At 32.2% G+C, this 25,658-nt stretch overlaps 1 protein-coding gene across 6 annotated transcripts in view; it reads right to left on the bottom strand.

Annotated features, from left to right (window-relative positions):
- Positions 1–25,658, bottom strand: part of CAMSAP2 (calmodulin regulated spectrin associated protein family member 2) — a 145,732-nt gene that overhangs the window by 107,778 nt on the left and 12,296 nt on the right. For all 6 annotated transcript variants that reach the window (XR_012489056.1, XR_012489057.1, XM_074308722.1 and 3 more), the window contains exon 2: positions 6,667–6,926. Coding sequence is in view for 4 of the 6 variants with exons in the window: in XM_074308722.1 (XP_074164823.1) it covers positions 6,667–6,926 (260 nt within the window). In the remaining 2 variants the exon portion in view is untranslated. The remainder of the gene's footprint in view (positions 1–6,666; positions 6,927–25,658) is intronic.

The following is a 25,658-nucleotide window of genomic DNA, read 5'->3' as shown; positions in this document are numbered from 1 at the left end:
AAAGATTTGATCATGGAGTGATAAAAAATCCCCTAGAATTTATGAATAGAATAACTTCATAGTCAGATATGCGCTTTAATAGTAGCTGGCTGTTCATTTTAAATTGTAGTAGTCATTATGTGTGTGTGTGTATATATAGCTATAGATTATATATAGATATATAGGCTCTGCTTACTTCACTTTGGCTCAGTTTATCTGATTCTTTCCATGCTTGCTTGTTGTTTCTTAAATCAAGATAATATTCCATTAAATTCACATAGCACAATTTTTTTTTAAGCCATTCTCTCCAACTGATAGACACACTTGACAGCAGATTTTTATTTTTATTTTTATTTTTTTACCAAGAGAAGATCATAGTCAGGACTATTTTACAGACACAGAGAATGAACTGGGGGAATATGGAAACTGGAAAACCAGTTTGGAAGCTCTCAATGATCTACTGGTAGGGTGAATGGAACGAAAAAGTTGGATTAATTGAGTTAATAGGTCCTAGGACAAAAATGGGCCAACAAAAAGGTATGACTAAAAACAATTACAAAATGAATGAGAAAAAGGTTTATACTGATTTTTTTTTAAATGAAATTAGAAATAGATATTTCTTCTGCATATTCTCTCCCACCTTCATTTTTCCCACTTTTTTATATATAGGAAAACTAGTTTTGCAAAAAAAAAAGATTTCTTCATTAATATAAGTTAATACATTATGTTACTTGGAGGAACATTCTCTTATCCAAGAGAAACTTAGAAACTTTTAACATCTTCCAACCAGCATAGGGAAGAAAGGTATTTGGGAAGAGAGAAGAGTTTTGTACAAGGGGAAGAAAAAGAAGACCTTTTCGGGAAGTTTATTCTAAAAGAGAATTACATTACTGAATTATATCAATAAGCTATCCCAGAATGCTAAATACATGTATTATAGTTCTCAATTTTCTTTAAAAAAAAAAAAAAAAAAAAAAATATATATATATATATATGTATATATATATATGAAAAAAAAGATATTTTCAGAATGCTAATTTTAAAATTAAAGCAGAATTAAATTAGCATAGGTTTTATTCAGAAGAATTTCATATGCTTAAGAAAAAGGATAAGTAAAATAAAATGAAAATTAATTATGACCAAAAATCGATGGTACTAATTCAATTCAATAGCCATAAAGAGAACTAACAAGATATTTGATTAGGATATCATTAATGAGGATACTCTTTTCACAATCTTCTCCCACAACCTGTCCATGCCTTTTCAAGCTGTATATTTTTTTATCCATATCTTTAGCCAAATTTCCCCCCAAAAAGGCCAAGATTTTATTCTTGTACCAATGAGGCATTTATACAATCTATTACCATTCTCTCCCTCATCCTTAATATACATATGCCTACCCTGCATACATCTTTAATGATAATTTTTACATAACTTATCTCATATGTAAATCTTCATCAGTAATGTGCTACATTTACATACATCATGGTACACTTAACATTTTCCTTAAATTCACCTTCAACTTTTACTCTTCGTAATTATAGTGTTTTCTAGAAATACTATCCTTTATGAACAGACAATTCTCAGATGATGAAATTGAAACTATATCCACTCATATGAAAGAGTGTTCCAAATCACTACTGATCAGAGAAATGCAAATTAAGACAACTCTGAGATACCACTACACACCTGTCAGATTGGCTAAGATGACAGGAACAAATAATGATGAATGTTGGAGGGGCTGTGGGAAAACTGGGACACTGATACATTGTTGGTGTTGCTGTGAAAGAATCCAGCCATTCTGGAGAGCAATTTGGAACTATGCCCAAAAAGTTATCAAACTGTGCATACCCTTTGATCCAGCATTGCTGCTATTGGGCTTATATCCCAAAGAAATACTAAAGAAAGGAAAGGGACCTGTATGTGCCAAAATGTTTGCGGCAGCCCTTTTCATAGTGGCTAGAAACTGGAAGATGAATGGATGTCCATCAATTGGACAATGGTTGGGTAAATTATAGTATATGAAGGTTATGGAATATTATTGTTCTATAAGAAATGACCAGCAGGATGAATTCAGAAAGTTTTGGAGAGACTTACGTCAACTGATGCTGAGTGAAATGAACAGAACCAGAAGATCGCTGTACATTTCAACAACAATGCTGTATGAAGATGTATTCTGATGGAAGTGGATATCTTCAACATAAAGAAGATCCAACTCGCTTCCAGTTGATCAGTGATAAACAACTACACCCAGAGAAGGAAAACTGGGAATTGAATGTAAAATATTAGCACTACTGTCTATCTATCCAGGTTACTTATACCTTCGGAATCTAATACTTAAAGTGCAACAAGAAAATTGGATTTACACACATATATTGTATCTAGGTTATATTGTAACACATGTAAAATGTATGGGATTGCCTGTCATCCAGGGGAGGGAGGGGAAAATTTGGGAAAATGAATACAAGGGACATAATGTTATAAAAAAATTACTCATACATATATACTGTCAAAAAATTTATAATTATAAAATTTTAAAAAAGAAAAATAAAACCCATTAAAAACATGGATAGTCAATAAAGAAAAACAGACTTTTTTCATTGGCCACATTAAAAAAAATAGAAATATTATCCTTGGAGATTGCTGCATAATAATAAAAACTTTTTTTAGTATCTGACTAATTCAGTTTGGTCCAAGTACATACTAATTCTAATACCAAGTTTTCCTTGAAAACAATATTAAAAGATCCTAGTAAATATAAAAGGAATTTTATGGTTCAAGTAATATCTCTGTATCAATTGCTATAATTTTCAAAATACTAATAAAAAAAGCTAAGAAGTTTTATCTTTTCCTCAATTCTTGAACAGGTTTTTTCTGCCTAGAAGAACTAAAAACGAGTTTTAGCAAGGTTGGAATTCATGTAGTTGCCAAATCTTTTCTCCTCAGAGAACTGAGGGGATTGGGACAGTAAGTAGTAATTGTAAGAATTAAGTGAGCCACACTAACTTCATTTTGTGACTCAATCTTGGAACTAACAGTTTCTATTCAACTATGGATCTAACCTAAATTCTGCCCTATGAGAAAACTTTCAATTGTGGAAATTGAGAGAAAACCTTATTGCACTATTTGAACCTTGCCCTTGTGGGGATGGGAAATTGGATCACCTCTTCCTAGTGCTTAGAGACCTTTACCCAACTTGGATCCAGATTATGCTGAAAACCAGTCAGACTCAATGATTGAAGCATGGTATTTTCTCACAATTACACATCTCAAGCAACTCTGTATGGCTTTCTTGAAAACTGGCCTGGTCTAATCAGTTATTCTGATCAGTTCCTTTGATTGTTTACAGACTCTTGAGAGGAATAGTATACCTCTTTTCCTGACTTCAGGGAAGTCAACCTTTTTACTCTCCCCTCCCAACTTACAAAATTTCTAATTTTTCATCCAAATAGAAATCAATCTAATATTATATTGTTTATTTTAATTTCTTAGAATCTAGCTTCCAACTTTATCATTCTACCAAACATGCTCTCTCCAAAGTTACCAACAATTTCTTAACTGACAAATCCAATGGTCTTTTTTCAATTCTCATTATTCTTAACTACTCTGAAGACTCTGAAACTATTGATCACCCTCTTTTTGATCTCTAGGTTTTCCTCTCTCTAGGTTTATGGAACACCCCTTCATTGAAGGTTTTCCTCCTACCCATCAGACCTCTATATCTTTTGCTGAATCTTCTTCCAGACTTTCTCTCTGGTCTATAGGCCCTTAGAGGTTTTTCTCCTGGTTCTTCTCCTCCATACAATGGGCACCTGTGGATCTCATTAGCTGTCTGATCTTAACCTCTTTAACTGCCTATTAGACATCTGGAACTGGATGTTCAACAAACACTTTAACCTCACACATGCTCTGAACTCATGGTCTTTTCCCTCACACTTTCCAGATTACTGTAGAGTGCAACACCACTCTCTCAGTTCCCTTACCTGAATGCCATCACCCCTATCCTCCTTAGTCAACAAACTCCAGTAGTTTATTACTACCTCCAGGATCAAATGCAAAATGCTCTATTTGGCACCCAAAGCCTTTAATAACTTAGCCTCTTCTATCTTTCCAGTGTTCTTACCCCTTCCTCCTCAACATGCTGCCTCTCTTCAAATCAGGGACAATAATGACCTTCTAGCTGATCTACACATAAGACAAGGCATCTCGTCTCTGGGCATTCTCTCAGGTTGTCTCCCATGACCGGAATGCTCTCAATGCCTTTACTCTATCTATTGATCTCTCCCTGGCTTCCCTTAGCTCCTAACTAAAATCTTACATTTTACAGGAACTCTTCCTTAACCCCTCTTAATTTTAGTGCTTTCTCTCAGTAATTATTTTCTATTTATCTTGTACATAGCTTGCTTTGCATGCATTTATTTATATGTTGTCTCCCCTGACAAGACTGTAAGCTCCTTGAGAGTGGACCTTTTGTCTCTTTCTCTACTGTCAGTGTTTAGCATAGTGACTGGAACATAGTAAGTTCTTAGTCATCTAGACTTTCTACAAAGAGACAAGTAATTCTTATAGCCTTTTAAAATCAAAAAGCATTCTAAGAATGTTTAAAGAAGAAGGGAATGACATTGGTCAAGCCAATGAAAACGTTGGGGTTTTTTGTTTGTTTGTTTGTTTTTTGCTGAGGCAATTGGGGTTAAGTGACTTGCCCAGGCTCACACAGCCAGGAAGTGTTAAGTGACTGAAGGCATATTTGAATTCAGGTCCTCCTGACTTCAGGGCTGGTGCTCTATTCATTATACCAACTAACTGCTCCATACCAACTAGTTGTCCCCTATGAAAACTTTAAAAAGCAGAGGGCTATATTAGAATTTAAAAAGATCTTACTAGTCGTGTAATCCAGCCTCTAGCCAATGCTTAAATTCCTACTACTAAGATTATAGCATCACATATATAAATCTAGAAAGATCTCAACAAATCAATCAGTTCAACAACTGCTCATTTTATAGGTGATAATCTAAATCTAGGAGAGATTGAAGTATTACCCCAAGTCTTCCTGACTGCCCATTCTACTTTTCCTCAAGACCTCCAATATTAGCATTCATATATTTCATTATCAATATTATTCAATACAAAGTGAATCTTTCTGGGAGATTCCTCAATGAAAAGGTAAAATAGTATGAAAAAGTAATGATTATTTATTCATAAGTTTATTTATAAGTCATCAACCCAGCAAAGGAATGCATTATGTTAAGTCTAAACTTTCCTAGTTTTCTTTAATTCCAATCTGGTTCTATAACTCCTTTAAAATCACTTAATCTTTATTTAAAGTCCAAGCACCTCCTGGAATATTAAATCCTCCTTACTTACTATTTGATATTTTTAGGAGACCAGATCTGCTATTCCATTCATGTAGGGAATATCTCTAGGTAAGGTACCTTTGCATCAAGTAAGAAGTACTATAAGTAATTAGTAATAAGCAGTACTATAAGTAATTAAAATGATTTTTATGAATTATTTGTATTCTCTTTTAGATTGTTCTGATCAAAGACTAGTATCACTTTTTTGAATTTAAATTTTTAATTTTTAAAATTTTTCATTTCTAAACATTAAATAATGTTATCTCACTGCTCTATCATTGAAATTATTCTTCACTTTCCAGTCTTTGGGAAGTCTGTCTGTCAGTCACTCAATATTCAGGCTCACAAAATATGCATTAGAGATAGGTCATGAGCCCACTTTCTGGGGGGACGGGAGACTTCTGTTCTTTTTCCCTATCTAATTTATATATATATTTATATTTATAATCAAGACTACAGGTAATTAATTGAGTTAATTCTAATATAGACTGGACAAGCAACTTCTAAGTTCTTGTTATCCATACTTCTTTTGTTATTTTTTACAAAGTATTTATTTGTATTTTCCTTTAGGCATAGTTTAATAAAAGAATATCATTTTTTAAAAAAATCTTTTATGTAGATATGTCTACATATACATTAATGTTATTTGATCATTCTATGATATCATTTTGTCTTATTTCTTAATTACTCAAAAAATTTTCTTTATTTTTAATTTTGATTAAATAGTATAGGATTCTAATATCTTTGGGGGAAAAATCTTTGGTAATTCCTTTATCTTTTCCTGGGTAATAATTTACAATATAGAATGCCATCATAACATAACAATTAATACACACACACACACACACACAAAATATATAGAAACTGATACTAAATTTATCATTTAGATAAGTAGCTAATACTCTAAAAGAGTCTCACATCTTTCTTTCCTGACAAACTGATGCACATATTTTCATGTAACTATAAAGACTTCCTCCCAATCCTCTTGTATCCAAGAAAAAAAGCTAGAAAAAGACTTTTAAGTTGATATGGTTTTACTCAGTTTTAAGCTATAAGTGTTTATAGTTTAGTAATTGGAACAAACCTCCCAAAAGATGTTATCAATATTGTATCTTCAGTTTTAAGGAGGATATGGAATGATTACAAAAATGAAAAAAACTTTATATCATTTTGGGAACACTAATAGTTTTCAGGTCCTACCCTTTTCCCTTTAGACAAAAATGATCAATGTCCAATTTGACAAAAAAAAAAAAAAAAAGATCATTAAATTTGTCCTATGAGTTGAAAAGAATACATATTAAATAAAAGTAATCATACCATTTAAAACACTCACCATCTGTATAGGTTTTTTGTGTAGATCTCGCTCTGTTACCAATTTCTCTTGGTCAGTGACATAGAGGCCTTTCTGTGCTAAAGCCTGGATTACAGCATCATGGCCCAAAAGTGGTTTTGCAGCATCACTCTTGAGAATAAGACTCCCAGCACGACAATAAAGTTCTGCTGATAGTAGCAAATTCACAACAGGTGGCTTGATGTGCTCTTGGTCATATTGATCTGTGTAAAATGGCTCTCGAAGTTCCTCTGGCACATTTTCTAAAGAGAACAAAGAACTTTCCTTAATAGATTTTAATGACATAATACAAAATTGTATGCTTGGTACTACAATTGAGTATAAATTATAAACAAAATATAAAGAATCCCATCTAAAAGACAAGAAGAGCTGCTAACATTAATTCCCAAAGTCAATTGCCCCAAAGCACCATTTTGGTTTTTTTCTTCAACCAATGCTAACCTTGACTGGATCTTGATTTGGGTCAGAATTTGGCAAAACAAGAACAGCTTTCTCAGGTCTACAGAGAGTATTTCTTATACAACATTCCCTTTAAAGTATATGATTATCACTATAATATTATTATATGCTAGATATTTTATAGTACATTATATAGTATTCATGCAATAATAGAATCAAACTATAAAAGGTGTTGTTCTCAAATGTGAAATTTGACAGACTCAAGAATGAGAAATATATAGAATATTTGCTATGAAGCAAATATGTTGAATTCAACTCAATAAAACATTTAGTACCTAATATGTTGGAGGTAAACAGAGAACTGGGCCTGGAGGTAGGAGGACATGAGTTCAAAAGTAGTCTCTGATACTAACTAGGCTGTCTGACCTTGGGTAAGTCATTTAACCCTGTTTACCTCAATTCCTCATTTACAAAATGAGGTGGTGAAGGAAATGGCAAATCACTCTAACCTTTGCTAAGAAAACCCCAAAAAGGAATCATAAAAAATCACAACTCAAAACAACAAAATAACAATCCATTTTGTCAACAGAACTGTGCAAGATGTTGGGAAGTGATACAAAGTTTAAAAAGATAAGACAGAAGTTACTGTGGTAACTTAGGTAAGGTAAGACAAAGGTAAGAAAAAACTTTGATAAGTATAATACAAAGTAACACATAAAAATCAAGTGTCAGAGAGCAACAAATAAGTGCTATATGAGGTCTGAGGACACTGACATGGAATTAAAGGTCAGTTTAATAGAAATATAGTTGGGCTATAAAAGAATGGTTAGAAAGTTATTAAACAAAGGGAAAAAAGTAGAACTTGAAAACTTTCAGTGTTTCTAAAATAGTATGATCCAGGTCAAAACTTTACTGATGCATTTTTAATCAGAGCTCTGCAAATTCCCAATTTGGATTTGTCTGAGGAACTACAATGGCTTGTTCCTGGTTTGAAGATGATGACTGCTATATTCATTTAATGTCAAACAACTGGGAAGTTCTGCTGGTACAAAGTGAAAGAACTGTAACATCCTTTTGGTCTGAGATTTCTACCCTAATTATTTCACTGCAGGCTTCATTCTCAATTATAAAAGGCTGAGAGTGAGACTGTTACTCAGCTTCTGGGGCAGAGCTACATACTTTCTTTCACTTCTGAGTTTGTTCCTCTTTCAATACACAGCCTAAGATGCATTTAGTATTTCTGCATTTCTCACATTTGTAATTTTTAAAACATATATCCTAATACATGGCCAGTTTTGTGAAGATGCCATGCACAGCTAGGGTCTTTATTTTTTCTATTCCCATTTAGTAATCTTCAGATGACTATCATATCTAACTTTTCTAAAATTCTATTCAACTCCCTAACTTCTTTCTTATCTAATTTTATGGAAGATTTATCTAAGTTTGAGGAGAATAAATTGAAATCTGCTACTATTATAATAGATGTCTAATGATTCACAAGACTGGTACAAAAGTCAAATAAGCAAAACAAGGAAAAAAATGCACACATGAGATCAGCAATGCAAAAGGAAGCAAGAAAAAGGAAGCTAAGTATCATGAAACTAATATAACCAAACAGCCCCAAAGAAGAGATATAAAAATGCAGACTTCTGTACAAGGGATGGGTATAGATGACAGGTTATTAGCATTGCTTAACTTAACACATCAGTTTTTTTAAATTGTTATAAAGAACTCTGACAAACAGCATGACCTAACTTAATGATTCATGAATTCTGTGGTTATTTGTAAAGATGGTATAAAGAATAGATAGTGGCTTAAATCTTATGTTAAATATACTTTTTCTCTTCTATAACAAGCATGTAAATGTTTGGAACATTATATTTTTATATATTGTTTTCTATATTTTATATAGAACATTTTATATAATATACATATATCATGTATATTATATAAAGCATTATATATTAATGCAACTCAAAACTATTAGGATCAGGCTCACAATAATTTTGGTGTTCATGTAGAGTGATTACAACAAATTCTGATCATGTCTGATTAAGCTCAGTGTTCAGCAGTTTCTCAATTCATAATCAAATTGTTTCCAAAGTACCACAAATGCCATGTTTGAATACAAATCAATTTGCAAAAGAGATACTCAGTTGCCTAACCACAGCAACCTCATTTTTCTGTTAGCAAATAAAAGTATACCATCTGCTGTGTAATCATGTGATCAAACTTGTGAATATGCATGTTTTTCACAATATGCTGTTGGAATAAAAGGCTGGCCTCAAGCAATTTTTGGTTCAAGTCCCATCTACAAAATGGCTGCAATCTACTTCACCACAGTTATCAATGATCTAGATAACTCTTTAAAACACTAACCAGCACTGGGTCAGAGAAGTTTTCTAATCTGGGAGTTCCCAAAACTCAAAAAAAAAAAAAAAAAAAAAAAAAAGTCTAATCTAGTTTTTAATCTTATATTATCTCTATGGTACTCATAGAATCATTAAAAGGCAAAATCAAATAATCAAATAGAATTATTCTCATTGGGACTTAGTAGAATTGCTTATGGAAGATTTAAAAAGGAATGTTCCTATTTTCTGATTAAATAGAATAAAAGTTTACTTATTTGATTCAATGTATTTGTACTTGGTAATTCAGATTTTCAATTATTTATTGAAGAAAAAATTAATAATGTAATATAGAATGTGATTCTTTTTATTGGCTTACAATACACATACACGTATTTTAAACTATTCAATTTTTATTTCAGACTGTATTTCTTTCTTTTTTTACTGTCAGAGCTTAACCTTTTAATGAAGATGACAACAGCTAGTATTTACACAGTACTTTTAAGGTTTACAATGTATCTTATAAATACCTCAACTTTTTCTCACAACCACTCTGGAAGGTACATAATATTATTATTCTCATTATACAGATGTAAAAACTGGAAGAAAAAACAAAAATAAAAAAACAGAGGTTAAGTAACTTGCCCAGGGCCACTAAGCAAGTAAATATCTACAGTTGAATTTGAACTCAAATCTTGAATCGAGATACAGTGTGCCCTTATCTACTGAGCCACCCATCAGTCTTATAGATGAAGAAATTGAGACCCAAGAAATGGAAGTGATTTATAAAAGAATAATTAAACAAAAAAGAATTTCAACATAAAAACCTATTACACAGTGGGCTGTAAGATGCTTGAGACCAAAAACCTAGAAGAGGAGAATGAATGCAAAATATCAAGTCAAAATTTCAAAGAAAAACATAGCTTGGATACAAACTATAATTCCTGGAAAATATGAAGTAAGAAAAAGAAATATTTTTAAATGTGTTTTTATAAATGAATCAGGCCATCTATAAACTTTTATTAACTGCTTAATATGAGACACGTTAAGTTCCAGGAATATAAAAAAAAGGCAAAAGACAGTCTCTGCCCTCCTGGAAATAGGAAATAATTAAAAAGAAAACACTAGAATTAGGAGGGGATGGGAAAGGTTTCCTACAGAAGTTGAATTTCAGTTGAAACTCAAAGGAAATCAGTAAAATCAGTAGCCAGAAAAGGGAAGGTGAGTATTTCAGACATGGAATAAAATGAAGTGTCAGAGAAAAAAATTTAGAAAAGATATGAACACTATGAATGACTTTGCTATTCTCAGCAATACAGTGATCTAGGACTATTCTGAAGGACTTATGCAAGAAAATACTATTAATCATACCCAGAGAAAGAACTGTGTCTGAAGACAAATTGAAACATACTTAAAAAAAAAAAAAAAAAAAATTTTTCCTGAGGGTTTTTTTTTGGGGGGGTGGGGGGTAGGGGGAGAATTTCTTTCCTTTCAAGACTTTTATGGAAATGTTTAGCATAAACGTCACATATGCTTTTCTCAATGGGGGGGAGGGAGGAAGGGAGAGAATCTAGAACTCAAAGTTCTAAAAACAAATATTTTAAAATTTTGTTTTAAATGTTAACTGGGAAAAACAAAATACTAAATAAATAAATGAAAGTTAAGGAAGAAAGAATTGGAAAGGAAAAGTAACAGCTTGCAAAAGAAGTACAAAAATTTCCCCAAGAAACGAATTCCCTAAAAGCTAAAATAGATCAAAAGTACTAATTAAGTGAAATTATAAGAAATATTTTTTAAAAAACTGAAAAACAAATAGAAGAAAATGTAATACAAGCAAATAGCAAACAATGACCAAAAAAGGGGATCTAGATAGCATATTTTAAGAACATAAAAGAAAACTACCCAGATCTCTCAGAATTGGACAAAGGTCAAATGGGCTCTATAGGTTACCTACTGAAAAATGCTCCAAAATGAAAATTTCCCAAAATACTATAATTAAAACTCTGCAAACAGGCAGAAAAAATCCAAGTGCTAAGAAGCCACAGTCCCGATAAAAGAAGATTCAACAGCCATTACAATTTTAAAAAGTAGTGTTTAGAATTTAAATTCAAACTGGGAAAGTATATAAGCTTTTAGCAGGAACAACAGTAGCAGCAGCAACTAGCATTTATGTAATGTTAAAATTTGAGAAATGTTTTAAAATCTCATTTTATCATTTTTTCAGATGAGGACTCCGAGGCAAAGAAGATTTAAGTGATTTGACAGAATAACCCAAATACTAAGTATCTAAAGTTGTATTTGAATTCAAGCCCTTATGGAGTCCAATTTCAGTGTATGATTCACTGCACCATACACTTTCAATTAGAAATAACTTATAGCAAATCAAAGAATATTTTACAAGAGATAAATGTTTTTTAATCAAATAGAAGACTTTCAAATTTTTCTGATGAAAGACCAATGCTCCATAGAAACTTTGAGAAATTTTGAAGTGCAAACACAGAAGAGAAATGTAAAAAGGTAAAGATGAGTGAAAATCATAAGATACTTAAAAGAATAAACTAATTGCATTCTAATATGGAGAGATACAAACATCCCTTAGAGAATCCCAACATTAGTAACCACCCTAAGACAAAAATAATCAAAAAAAATTTTTTTAAATCAAAGTAATTCTATATGACTTGATGATCTTAGAAGAATGGAAAGGGAAGAAAAAGATAGTAGGGATGAGGTTGGGAAGATAGACAAAGGAGAGGAAGAATAGAAAAAATTATCTCATGTCTTTGGGTTACGCAATTAGAAGCTAGTGCAAACAAGAAGGAAGAAATAGAAGTGCCCCTAAACACCTCACTTTTATCAGAACTAGCTAAATGACAGAAAACACACAGACATAAAGCTGGAAACAAATATATTTCACTCAATCAGGAAACAGGAAGAAAATGGGAGAAAAGAGAAGTAGTAATAAGGAAAGTACATCAAAAGGAAAGGTTAGCTCTAAGCAAAATATATTCTAAGAACAGACAATTATGTATAGCAATTCTTTGAAATGGAAAAAAACAAAAATGAGAGACACCAATCAATTATATGACTAAACAAGTTATAGCATATAAATGTGAAAGAATATTATTGTATACCCTAATGAATATTGATGCTAAAATCTTAAATAAAATATTAGCAAAAAGAATATAGAAAATCATCCCCAGGATAATACACTATGAGCAAGTAGGATTTATACCAGGAATGCAGAATGCAGGGCTGGTTCAATATTAGGAAAACTATTAGCATAATCAACTGTATCAATAACCAAATTGATGAAAACTATATGATCATCTCAATAGATGCAGAAAAAGCATTTGACAAAATCCAACATCCATTCCTAATAAAAACACTTGAGAGTATAGGAATAAATGGACTATTCCTTAAAATAATAACGAGCATATATTTAAAACTGTCAGTAAGCATCATATGTAATGGGGATAAATTAGAACCTTTCCCAGTAAGATCAGGAGTGAAACAAGATTGCCCACTATCACCATTACTATTCAATATTGTATTAGAAATGCTAAACTTGGCAATAAGAGTCAAGAAAGAGATGAAAGGAATTAGAGTAGATAAGGAGGAAACCAAACTATTACTCTTTGCATATGATATGATGGTATATACTTAGAGAATCCCAGAGATTCTACAAAAAATCTATTAGAAATAATTCACAACTTTAGCAAAGTTGCAGGATACAAAATAAATCCACATAAATCCTCAGCATTTTTATACATCACCAACAAAATCCAACAGCAAGAGATACAAAGAGAAATTCCATTCAAAATAACGGACAATAGTATAAAATATTTGGGAATATATCTATCTACTAAAGGAAAGTCAGGAATTATATGAGCAAAATTACAAAACACTTGCCACAAAAATAAAGTCAGATTTAAATAATTGGAAAGACATCAAGTGATCTTGGATAGGCCAAGCGAATATAATACTCTATAAACTAATCTATTTATTTAATGCTATACCAATCAGACTCCCAAGAAACTATTTTAATGACCTAGAAAAAAAAAAAAACAACAACAACAACAAAATTCATATGGAAGAAACAAAAGGTTGAGAATTTCAAAGGAATTAATGAAAAAAAAAAAAAAAATCAAATGAAGGTGGCCTAGCTGTACCTGATCTAAAACTATATTATAAAACAGCAGACACCAAAACCATTTGGTATTTGCTAAGAAATAGACTAGTTGATCAGTGGAATAGGTTAGGTTCACAGGGCAAGATAGTGAATAAAAATAGCAATCTAGTATTTGACAAACCCAAAGATCCCAACTTTTGGGATAAGAATTCATTATCTGACAAAAACTGGTGGGAAAACTGAAAATTAGTATGTCAGAAATTAAGCATGGACCCACACTTAACACCACATACTAAGATAAGATCAAAATGGGTCCATGATTTAGGCATAAAGAACGAGATCATAAATAAATTAGAGGAACATAGGATAGTTTACCTCTCAGACATGTGGAGGAGGAAGGAATTTGTGACCAAAGGAGAACTAGAGGATCATTATTGATCATAAAATAGAAAATGTGATTACATCAAATTAAAAAGCTTTTGTACAAACAAAACAAATGCAAACAAGATTAGAAGGGAAGTAACAAACTGGGAAAACATTTTTACAGTTAAAGGTTCTGATAAAGGTTTCATTTCCAAAATATATGGAGAACTGATTCTAATTTATAAGAAATCAAGCCATTCTCCAATTGATAAATGGTCAAAGGATATGAACAGACAATTTTCAGATGATGAACTCATATGAGTGTTCCAAATCACTATTGATCAGAGAAATGCAAATTAAGACAACTCTGAGATACCACTACACACTTGTCAGATTGGCTAAGATGACAGGAACAAATAATGATGAATGTTGGAGGGGCTGTGGGAAAACTGGGACACTAATACATTGTTGGTGGAGTTGTGAAAGAATCCAGCCATTCTGGAGAGCAATTTGGAACTATGCCCAAAAAGTTATCAAACTGTGTATACCCTTTGATCCAGCATTGCTGCTATTGGGCTTATATCCCAAAGAAATACTAAAGAAAGGAAAGGGACCTGTATGTGCCAAAATGTTTGTGGCAGCCCTTTTCATAGTGGCTAGAAACTGGAAGATGAATGGATGTCCATCAATTGGAGAATGGTTGGGTAAATTATGGTATATGAAGGTTATGGAATATTATTGCTCTGTAAGAAATGACCAGCAAGAGGAATACAGAGAGGCTTGGAGAGACTTACATCAACTGATGCTGAGTGAAACGAGCAGAACTAGGGGATCATTATACACTTCAACAATGATACTGTATGAGGATGTATTCTGATGGAAGTGGATATCTTCAACATAGAGAAGATCTAATCCAGTTCCAATTGATCAATGATGGACGGAATCAGCTACACCCAGAAAAGGAACACTGGGAAATGAGTGTAAACTGTGAGCATTTTTGTTTTTCTTCCCAGGTTATTTTTACCTTCTAAATCCAATTATTCCTGTGCAACAAGAAATTAGGTTCTGCACACATAATATTTATCTAGGATATACTATAATAATTTAACATGTATGGGACTGCCTGCCATCTAGGGGACGGGAAGGAGGGAAGGAGGGGAAAATTCAAAACAGATGTGAGTGCAAGAGATAATGTTGTAAAAAATTACCCATGCATATATACTGTTTAAAAAAAAAAAAAAGTTGTAATTATAAAATTTATTAAAAAAAAAAAAAACCAAATTAAAAGAGATGGTTTCAGAGCATTATGTTCAGCTGTATCCTTGAGCCTGATCCCAGAGTTATCTGGGTCCAAATTGTCTCTTTGCCTTCCCTTCTATGTGGCGTTTCTACCGGATCTTTCAGAATCTTAATTCCGAATATTAAATATTAATTTTCAAAACCTGATATTTTCTGATGCCCCACATTGGGCACCATTTGTAACATGCACTCCTAGCAGTAACAATTCTAGTCTGTCCTAGGCCCAACAAAGTACCTTTGACCACTGACCTTTGCAGTGTCAACTCTACCCAGCTCGCCGACTCTGAGGCCTTCAAAGGTCTCTGGCCACAATTTCTTGAATAGTAGTTTAATTACCAGTAGCGCACTCCAGAACAGCCACATGTAATCTTAAAAGCCTTTATTATACCTACTCACATAATGCCCTGACTTGTTAGTTCCCTAGTGAACACCTGGTCTGAAGACCCACATGTTCACTACCAAACTTCTTACCTCTCTCAGCTATCCATCAGCTTGATTTGGCTTGGCTACCCCAGGCTAGGGAGTCAGATTAAAGAGCGCCAGGTTAAAGAGAGTGACTGCTGTCTGCAGTGGGCTTATAAAGGGCCTGTGAGGTCACACACACAGCCAACCAGCGAGACAGCCGTCACCCATTACGAAGCTATCTCAATATGGCTAGGATCCCACCCACAGGGCAGTCCTATATTCACAGAGAATACTTCTGGACTACTCAAATCTCCTGTTGCTCCGCCCATTTAAATGACCCTTACACCTAAGCCTCAAATCAATGTAGCAATGGGAAGTAAGAACCAAGAGAAGAAGTTATAAAATAACAATAATCTTGTTAAACAATTCTAACTTCAAAACTCTGCATAGTACAATAACCAAAGTTTTTAAAAGACTCAATATTTTCTCCACCTCCAGACAGATGATAGACTTATGGAATTGGAGGTTTTGCTTGTCTGTAACAAAAATCCTATTTTATTTTACTTTCTTTCTTAATGGAGAGGGAGACAAAAAGAAGGAAAGAAGGAAAGGTGGACACTTGCTGAGTGAAAAAAAAAAAAATTAAGACAAAAAGATTTAAGCCAGCTTTAGTGGGAACTTCCCCAAGCAATAAAATATAGAACTAATGATCATTCTCTGACTCCCACCAAGGCAAACAACTTACTTCCCAGATGATTTCAAAATTTAAACACTGAAAGACTAATGATCAAGATAGGTACTATTTAGGTCCTGGAGCACAAGAAAAACTAGTCTAGTATCTCTTGCAATTCTAGGAGTGGTGTTTCACTAACCTACTTCTCAGAGAATGAGTTTCTACTACTTATACCATAGACCCAAATGAGAAAAGTAATTTCTATTGGCTCTCTTATTTCATTTTAAAAATAAAAAATCCTTTGATATTACCTTGTTTAGTTTAACATGTTAGTTTTTTGGTGTTGTTTTTTTTTTTTAATTTTCAGGACACCTGCTGAAGCTGACCTCATTTTCGCTCTCCCTCTCTCTTTAAGGTAGAGCAGCTAACAATTTCTTGATTTGCCTTAATGATAATTTCAAACTGAAAAAAAAAAAAATCCCAAGTCATCACTTAACCCCATTGCCTCAGACACACACACACACACACACACACACACACACACACACACACCCCAATGTACAGAAAGAATTGGAATATGTAAAGTTAAACTATTGTTGGTGGCCTTTAAAAGAAAAACAGGAGAGATACCATAGAATTAGATGAGAACTAATGTCCAAATTTTCAAAAAAGGAAGAATACAATCTGCAAACTATAAGTTGATGATTTTGAGTAATAACTGCAAAATTCTGGAAAATATGACTAAAGGGTTAGTGAATATATAGGAAAAATATATAATGATTCAAAGAATCAATATGAGTTCATCAAGAATCTTGTCATAGGCAAGGCAGGACTTTATTTTGCTTGACTTTATGTATTTCAAAAGAGGTTTTCTTTTTCTTTTTTTTCTTAAATGAGAGGAACAGAATGAGGATGATATAGAAGGAAGAGATGATAATTTCTGTGGTTGAAAAATTAATTAAAAAAAATCGTGTCAGACTCATTTTTAACAAAATTATTAGGAATACAAAGATTGTAATCTAAATTTTAGCAAAACATTTTATTTTTTTCAGCTGATCTTCTGGAATAGATGACAGTAAATGACAGCAGATGGATATGATTTCAAATAATAGACATCAATATTTTAATGTCTATTAAGCAGATCTCCAGAAGAGCTCCAAAAATCTGTACCTGACCCTTTACAATCAGTTATTTGGATAAAGACAGACAACCTACTTATTAAATATGCAGATGACCCCAAACTGAGAGAAAAAGCTAACATGCTGAATAAAAAGAATCAGGATTCAGAAATGTCTGGATAAACTAGATACAATAATGGGCTGAATGAAATAAGATATATTCTAATAAGAAATGAAACAACCATTCAAAAAAAATTTACAATTAACAAGAAGATGGCAGCATGGCTAGAAAGCAGTTCACCTAAAAAGGAGGTTTTAGTAAACTGCTACTTTTATATGAATCAGTGTGCCCTGGCAATCAAGAAAATGAATACAATTTTAGGATACATTAAAAGTCAATGCCCAAAAGACTAGGGAGGTATTCTTCCCTAGTCTAAAAGCCTGCCTAGAATATTATTCTTCAATTGTATACATTACATTTTAAGGTGGTCACACTTACAGGGAAGAAAAGGGTCCAAACCAAACCATGCTACCCTCATTCTGGCCATTATCCTCAACCTCTTCTCATTCCTCTTGATTTCTTATATTCATATCTCTTGGTGCTTAGATTAGTTCTTAAATTATGAAAAAAAAAATTATGTCACATCAATCCAAAGAAACTCTCCCCTCTCCTCTCTCTCTCTCTCTCAAATGACCCATTAACAAAATCAGTACTGTGTACTACCAAACTTTTAAGGAAGGTAGAACACTAAAAATAAAACTTTTAATTACTGTTATTTGATTATCTAAATGGTTTTGTTGTGTTTCTCTATAATATATGAAACCTCCATTTATTTCTTCCCAATAATCCTCACTGGAGATCCTTAGATAGATACTGAAACTTCATAAAACTAGGTCAGGAACTAGTAATTATCTAAATTTAATTTTTCTGGCTCTGAAACCAAAATACCTAACTAGGTAAAACACTGGAGCAGAAAGCAAAAGTACACACAAAAAAACATTTTTTTCACAACCTGCCAAACAAGTGACATAGACATAAAAGGCATTAAAAGAAATTTTAATTATGACTAATATTTCAGAGTATATATCAAAGTGTTGAAAAATTGGTTTACATATCAATCCAATATAGCAACAAAAAGAAAAACAAATAAGTAAGAAGAAAAAACACTCTATTGATAACTAACATGTCAAAAAGCAAAACCAAAAAATTGTTCTTTAAAAAGCATAAATAATACCAGTACAACAGGATCATGCTAGAAGAAATCAGTCTTTCAGATGATTCTTTCTGACTAAATGGAGAATGAATAAACCTTAAAAGTCATCTAATATCATTCCCTTATTGTACAGCTGATTAAGCAGACTCAGAGGGGATGAGTGCTTTGTCCAAATTCGGAGGTATAAAGAGAATATTAAGAATGGATATAGATCCTCTAACTCCACATCTAGCACTCTTTCTATTCTATGCCTAAGTAGTGAACATAACAAAGTGATGTAAGACTGAATCAATCCTGCAATCTCTACAAATTAACTCAATTTTATTGAATATTACTGTCTCAAAAACATTACCCACCTTGGAAAAGTGGGCAGAAAAATCAATAAAGGCACTAAAATGACTTTTCCTTAGCCTACATGATAAACCTTTTGCTATCCATTTGTGGGTTTAACATATTCTGCTCTGTAACTCACATTGTCTGGGGTACCTAATATGACCCCATTACCAAGAAAATATATATGCAAAATTAAGTCTGGATTAGATTTTAATAAATTCCTCCTTCATGACTTTTTTTTAAACTTATATACCATGTTAATGTTTTGCAAAATATTCCAAGACAAAAAACACGTTAGTCAGAAACTCTTAATAATAAAATATATAGTTATTTTTATATATATTTGTGTGTGTGTCTGTGTTAAGTGTGCATGCAAATACATTTCAAAATGTGATCTTCACACAATCACAAACTTTAACCTAGAGGGGTTCTCCCAGAAACCATCTGGTTCAAAGTTCTCACTTCACAGATATTGTAACCTGAGAGGCAGAGAGAGTAAGGAAAAAACAAAACACCACCACCACCAAAAAAAAAAAAAAAAAAAAAAAAAAAAAATCTTGTGTTACCCTGGCCAGTAAAGTGGCATAGCTTGGATTTGAAACCAGTTCATGTCATTCCAAATTCATCACTGTTTTTCCCACTGTATCAACTGCTTCTTAAGATGGCATTCCTTACTAAATATTATCTATACTTCATTTTAACTTTTCAGTGCCAAGCACTGTAATAAGAAAAATTACTGAAACAAGTTGTCCTTGTGCTGCTTAAGCCCTGTTTTATGTTTAATTCATTTCTAAGAAGCTGCTACTGAAGTACACTGGTACATGTGTGAAGTACACATAAGATACCAATAAATTTATCTCCAAGACTTATAGCCATTAAGAAATCTAAGCCAAAAAAGAAAATTTGAAGACAATTATATTAAAAGTGAAGATAGAAAATATAACCTCGATGTTTTAAAAGTTCTAAAATAATATAAAAGTCCACAATATATATTCATTACAGAATATAACTTTGAATGGTTCAGCAATCTATTTAAAAAAGAAATATCAACTTCCAGTCAAGATGGCAGAGTCAATGGGAGAATAACACAGTTCCAACCTTGTACTAAAAAAAGAAGAATTATCAGATTGAATAATGATGAGGGAATAGAGGAACTACAATGAGTACCTTCACCAAAAGAGGGTACAGAGAAACAAAAACACACTGCTTTCTAGTGTTGAGCACACTCTTTCATTGCAAATGGAAAATTGTATTAACAAAGATGACAATGAGAAAGCATACTTAAATTGAAGAGATTCCATCTTTCAACACTTTTGTTAAGAAAAAAAGAAAAATAGAACAACTGGGAATGTACCTATTAGAAAATCTAGATCCTCATAACAAAGTACTATTTTTATCCTAATTTTATAGATGAGGAAACTGAGGCATACAGGAGTTATTTGTCTAGGGTCACACAGTAAGTATATAATAAGGCCATAGGCCCAGGGCTCTATATCCACTGCATCATCTAACTGCTCCTAGATCAATAACTGTGGTTAATATCCTCATGAAATTTTTGAATAAAATGTTAGCAAAGAGGCTAATAAATCAAAAAGATTATACATTATAATCAAGTAGAATCTAAGACTAGGAATGCAAAGTTAATTCAACATTAGTTAAATTAAAAACATAAATAGATCATATTAATAAAAAGAAATCAAAACATTATTACCAAAAAAAAGCAGAAATAGATTATGACAAATTACAACCACCATTTTAAAAAAAAAGCAAACTAATCATAGGAATAAGGATCCTTCCTATCTAGAACTAAAAGCCAGAATACATGTAACAGAAAGCAGTAGAGATCTTTCCAATAAGATACAGGTTTTAAAAGCATGACCATTCTCATCATTATTATTTAGCATTATGTTAGAAATGCTAGTTACAGAAATAAGAAAAAAAAATCAAGAGAATATAAGAAACAAAATTTCCCCTTTTTTGCAGATGATGATTTACACAGAGAATCAACTGAAAAATTGAAACAATAACTTCAGCAAAGTACCAGATACAAAATAAAGCTACCATACAAATCAGTCTTTCTGCATTTTAACAAAACAAAACAAAAAACTCAGCAGGAAAGAACAAAAAGAAACAGAATGTATAATTTTTTTTAAGTAGAATTAAGAAGAAACACACAAAAACTATATAAACACAACTATAAAATAAAAATAAATTGTATGGAAATACATAATATTCATTGTTGATGTTAGAATATAATGTAATAAACACAAAACCAGCTACAAATTTTTTTTTAAACTATTAAGACTCATACCAACCAATCTACCTAAGGATTATTTTAAAAGAATTAGAAAAAATAATAATGAAATTTATCTGGAAGAACAATGTGTCTTTTTTAAAATTATAACTTTTTTTTGACAGTACATATGCATGGGTAATTTTTTTACAACATTATCCCTTGCACTCCCTTCTGTTCCGAATTTTCCCTTCCTTCCCTCCATCCCCTCCCCTAGATGGCAGGCATTCCCATACATGTTAAATATGTTATAGTTAGTATATCCTAGATACAATATATATGTGCAGAACTGAATTTTTGTTGTTGTTGTTGCACAGGAAGAATTGGATTCAGAAGGTAAAAATAACCTGGGAAGAAAAACAAAAATGCAAACAGTTTACACTCATTTCCCAGTAGAACAATGTGTCTTGAAAAGAATTTTTTAACTGGGAATGAAGCAAGCTTAACACTATCAGATCTTAAAATATACCACTATATCCCAAAGTAATAATCACCAAAACTATTTGAAATTAGTTTAAAAATATAGAAAAGTCAATCAATGGAAGAGATTAGGCACCCAACATGCCAAAGCAAATGAACATATTAGTATAATTAGTATAAAGGATGTTTTAAACTATACAGGGTTGAGGAGTGAATAAATAGGAAAGTGATGCAATTAATATAAAGATGTTTTTCAAAAAATTTGGTCAAGAAAAGAGAAAGGATAATGGCTTAAGGGGATGAGAGTTTAAGAAATGTAAGGGGGGAGAAAAATGTTTGAAAATAGTAGGCAAGAAAATGACAGGGAAAGGTTGAAAATTAGAATTAGAAGATAAATGATAGTGTAATCTGCTGAAGACATCGAAAAAGGATGGGATCAAAGACACACAAAGAATTGTTCTTGGAAAGAAGATAGGATACACTAACAAAGACTAAAAGACTATGAAGAATGGTGTCAAAGGGTTTTGAACAGTCTTGTCAAATGGCCTCTTATTTTCTAAGTAGAGTAAGAGCAGCAAAGTTTGTCTAGCTCAAAGTGTAGGAGGTTTGAGGAAAGTCAAAAAGATCTGGAAAAGCTTCTCTGAGAAGAGAAGGAATTTTTTTTTTTAATTTAGCATTTCTTTTTTAAAATTTTGAACTCCAAATTCACTTCCTTCCTCTAGTCCCTCTCCATCCATTGAAAAGGCAAGAAATATGGTATCAATTATACATATTAAATCATGCAAGATAATATTTCTATAATAGCCACATATTGGAAGGATCAAGAAAAGCTGAAAAAAAAAAAAAAAAAAAAACATGCTTCAATTCTCTCTCTGGAGATAGATAGGATTTTTTTTTAATCACGGGTCTTTAGAATTATCTTGGATCACAGTATTAAGAGTAGCTAAATCTTTTACAATTGATTATCATTACAATATGCTTTTACTATATACAATAGTTCTTAGTTCTGCTTCCTATGCTTTGCAATATAAGTCTTCCCAAGTTTTTCTGCAACACTCTCCATCACAATCATATAGCACAACTTATTTGGCCATTCCCAAACTGATCCTCTCAGTTTCCAACTAAAACATTTAGGTCCTTTTTCTTCTTCCTTGATTTCCTTGGGATACCTAGTTATAGTATTGCTGGGTGTTCAAAAGGTACACATATACATGATTGCCTTTTGGCCATAGTTCCAAATTTTTCTCCAGAATTGGTTGGACCACTTCACAGCTCTACCAATAGTGCATTAGTATACCTATTTTTCCAAATCCAGAAGGAATATTTTAGTGAGAAATAAAAGGACTGCCTTACTTCAGTGAAAATCCAGTTGAAGTTGGATAACCCTAATTATAAGATAGCAAGTCAGAATGATTATGAGATTCCAATCAGCTCTTTTCAACAACATTCTGAGTAAGGGATAAAGTGAATAGTACAAATAATCCAGATATAAGATTGGTAGGATATTAAGTGGTGATTAGGAAAGGAAGAGAGAAGATGAAGGATTCTAGAATCTAAGATAGTATGGAAGTGTATTGGCTAACGATAGGGTGAAAAATGGAGGACAAAAATGAAATTAATATTCAGAGAGCTTTGGAAGAAAAGGCAAAGTAATTATTATTGGCTGAGATGTACATTAATCTACTCGTTCTGAATATCAATATGAAGCTATGAAAGAAAAGCGATTTAAGTTGTTCAAAGAAGTATTTCTAAAGTACTTGTTATGTGCCAAGCACTGTGCTAAGGACTTTACAAATACTATCTCATTTTATTTTCAGAACCCTAATTGCCACTACTTGATATATATCCCAAAGAGGCCAAAAATAAAAGTCCAATAAATTTTATAGCAGCACCTAGTGACAAAAAACAAAATGGTTGTTCATCAAATGTAGAGCAGCCAAACACTGTGGCAAATAAGTATACTAGAGTATCATGCAACAAGAAATAATAAATAGGAATAAATTCAAAGAAACAGATTTTTATGTATTATTTCTTAATAAAATATTCACAACAGCACAATGGCATACATAATTACAAAATTTAATGAGAAGGCTTTAAAAAGCAAGTAAATGCTAAGTAATTCAAATAACAGGTATTGAAAAATATTTTTCAGTAGGTCAGGTTCTTAAAAGTACTGTTTCATCCTTTGTCTTTGTATTCTTACTACCTAGTTCAGTATCTGACACATAATACATATTTAATAAATGTTTCTTGGTTTATTCTCTCATTTCAGCAGAAAGAGATAAAGGACTATAGAACAGATCACTTTATTGAACATTTTGATCCAATTATTTTTCTTTGTTACAGAGAAGTTCAATGGATGAGAGTACGGAGAAGGCGCGAGACACATGATTGTAGAAACAAAATATCTCAAAACTTATTTTTTCTTTTTTTAAATAAATTTTAATAATTATTAATATACATCTAAAGATATTTTCCAATATTCACTTTTGCAAAACCTTGTGGTTCAATTTTTTTTTTCCTTCTACTTCCCCCTCCCCTCCCCTTTCCCAAGACAGCAAGCAATCCAATACAGGTTAACAGGTTAAACATGTGCAATTATTCTAAACAAAGCAAATGCATATTTGTCAAGCTACATAAAAATATCCGACCAAAAGAGAAAAAAACAAACAAACAACAACAACAAAAAGGTGAAAGTACTATGCTTTGATCCACAGTCTCCATAGTTCTCTCTGATGGCACTTTTCATCACAAATTACCAATAACCATATGAAAGGATGATCTAAATCACTAATGAAAGAAATGCAAATGAAAACAATTCTAATGTTTCACCTTCATTCTTAGTAAATTGGCAAAAATAAGTCAATGAAGAGCTATGAGAAGAGAGACACAATTGACACTATAGTAGCACTATGAACTGGTCTAACTGTTCTGGAAAACAATTTAAAAGGACTATTTATATACTCTGAGCCAGTGGATAACACCGATGAGCATAACTACTAAACATATCAAAGAAAGAGGAAAAGGTTTCATATATAACCAAAATATTTATAGCAGAGATATCATAGTGGCTAGACTAGAAACAAAGCATGTGACCAGAAATTGCGAATGGCAGAACAAGAGGGGAAGGTATAGATCTAACAGAATACTATATTATAACAAACAATACAGAATCACAGAACCTATGGGCAACTAAAGAGTAGAACTGAGAGCAATAATCACAATAACAAAGGAAAATAAAACAGATCAAAATGACTAATATGGACTCCAGAAGCCCATCTTTTCTCAGTATAAGTGGCAGACTACAGATAAAGAATATGACATATGCTATCACTCATTTAATTCATTAGTAAATTTTGTTTAACTATATTTTGATACAAGGAAGGGATGGGGGATTATAACTGGGGAATAACAGCAATATAAAAAAGGAACATTTTTAAAAGGAAAAAAAGAGAGTCTCAATCATTTTTAATGAAGGATTTAAAACAAAAAAGTTAACTAAAAGTTGCTTTTCAAAGCTCACACATAAAGAGGCTTTGGAGTCTGTAGCCAAGAAGTCTTTAAAAAAAAAAAAAAAGGCAGTTTTTTCTGTACTGTTTCAATATTTTCATTTAATGGAGGGGAAAAGATGGGGAACAGAGGATAGAGAATGGGGGATTAAGCAGGAAGGATGTGATCCTCCTGAAGTGTTAAGTAAACATAGTCCCATATATGAATGAAGGTTGAAAGGCCCTTTAAAAATTAAGGAGATTGCAGTGTAGGTCAAGTAGCCTGCAACAGGTGAAAAAGCCAGGATTCAAACTACAAAGTAAAGAATTTATTAAGAATTTGGGATTCCTCTTACATTATCCTCTTTATTCTCCTCTTTCTGGCTACCGTGATAAAAAAAAAAAAAAAAAAAAAAAAAAAAAAAATTAAACTGTATGTAAAGTGAGAATAATTATCTCAAAAAATCCAAATCTAAATAAGATGAAAAATAG

The sequence above is a fragment of the Sminthopsis crassicaudata genome, chromosome 4, assembly GCF_048593235.1.
Source record: "Sminthopsis crassicaudata isolate SCR6 chromosome 4, ASM4859323v1, whole genome shotgun sequence".
Classification (NCBI taxonomy): domain Eukaryota; kingdom Metazoa; phylum Chordata; class Mammalia; order Dasyuromorphia; family Dasyuridae; genus Sminthopsis; species Sminthopsis crassicaudata.
This window is presented reverse-complemented; position numbering and strand designations above follow the sequence as displayed.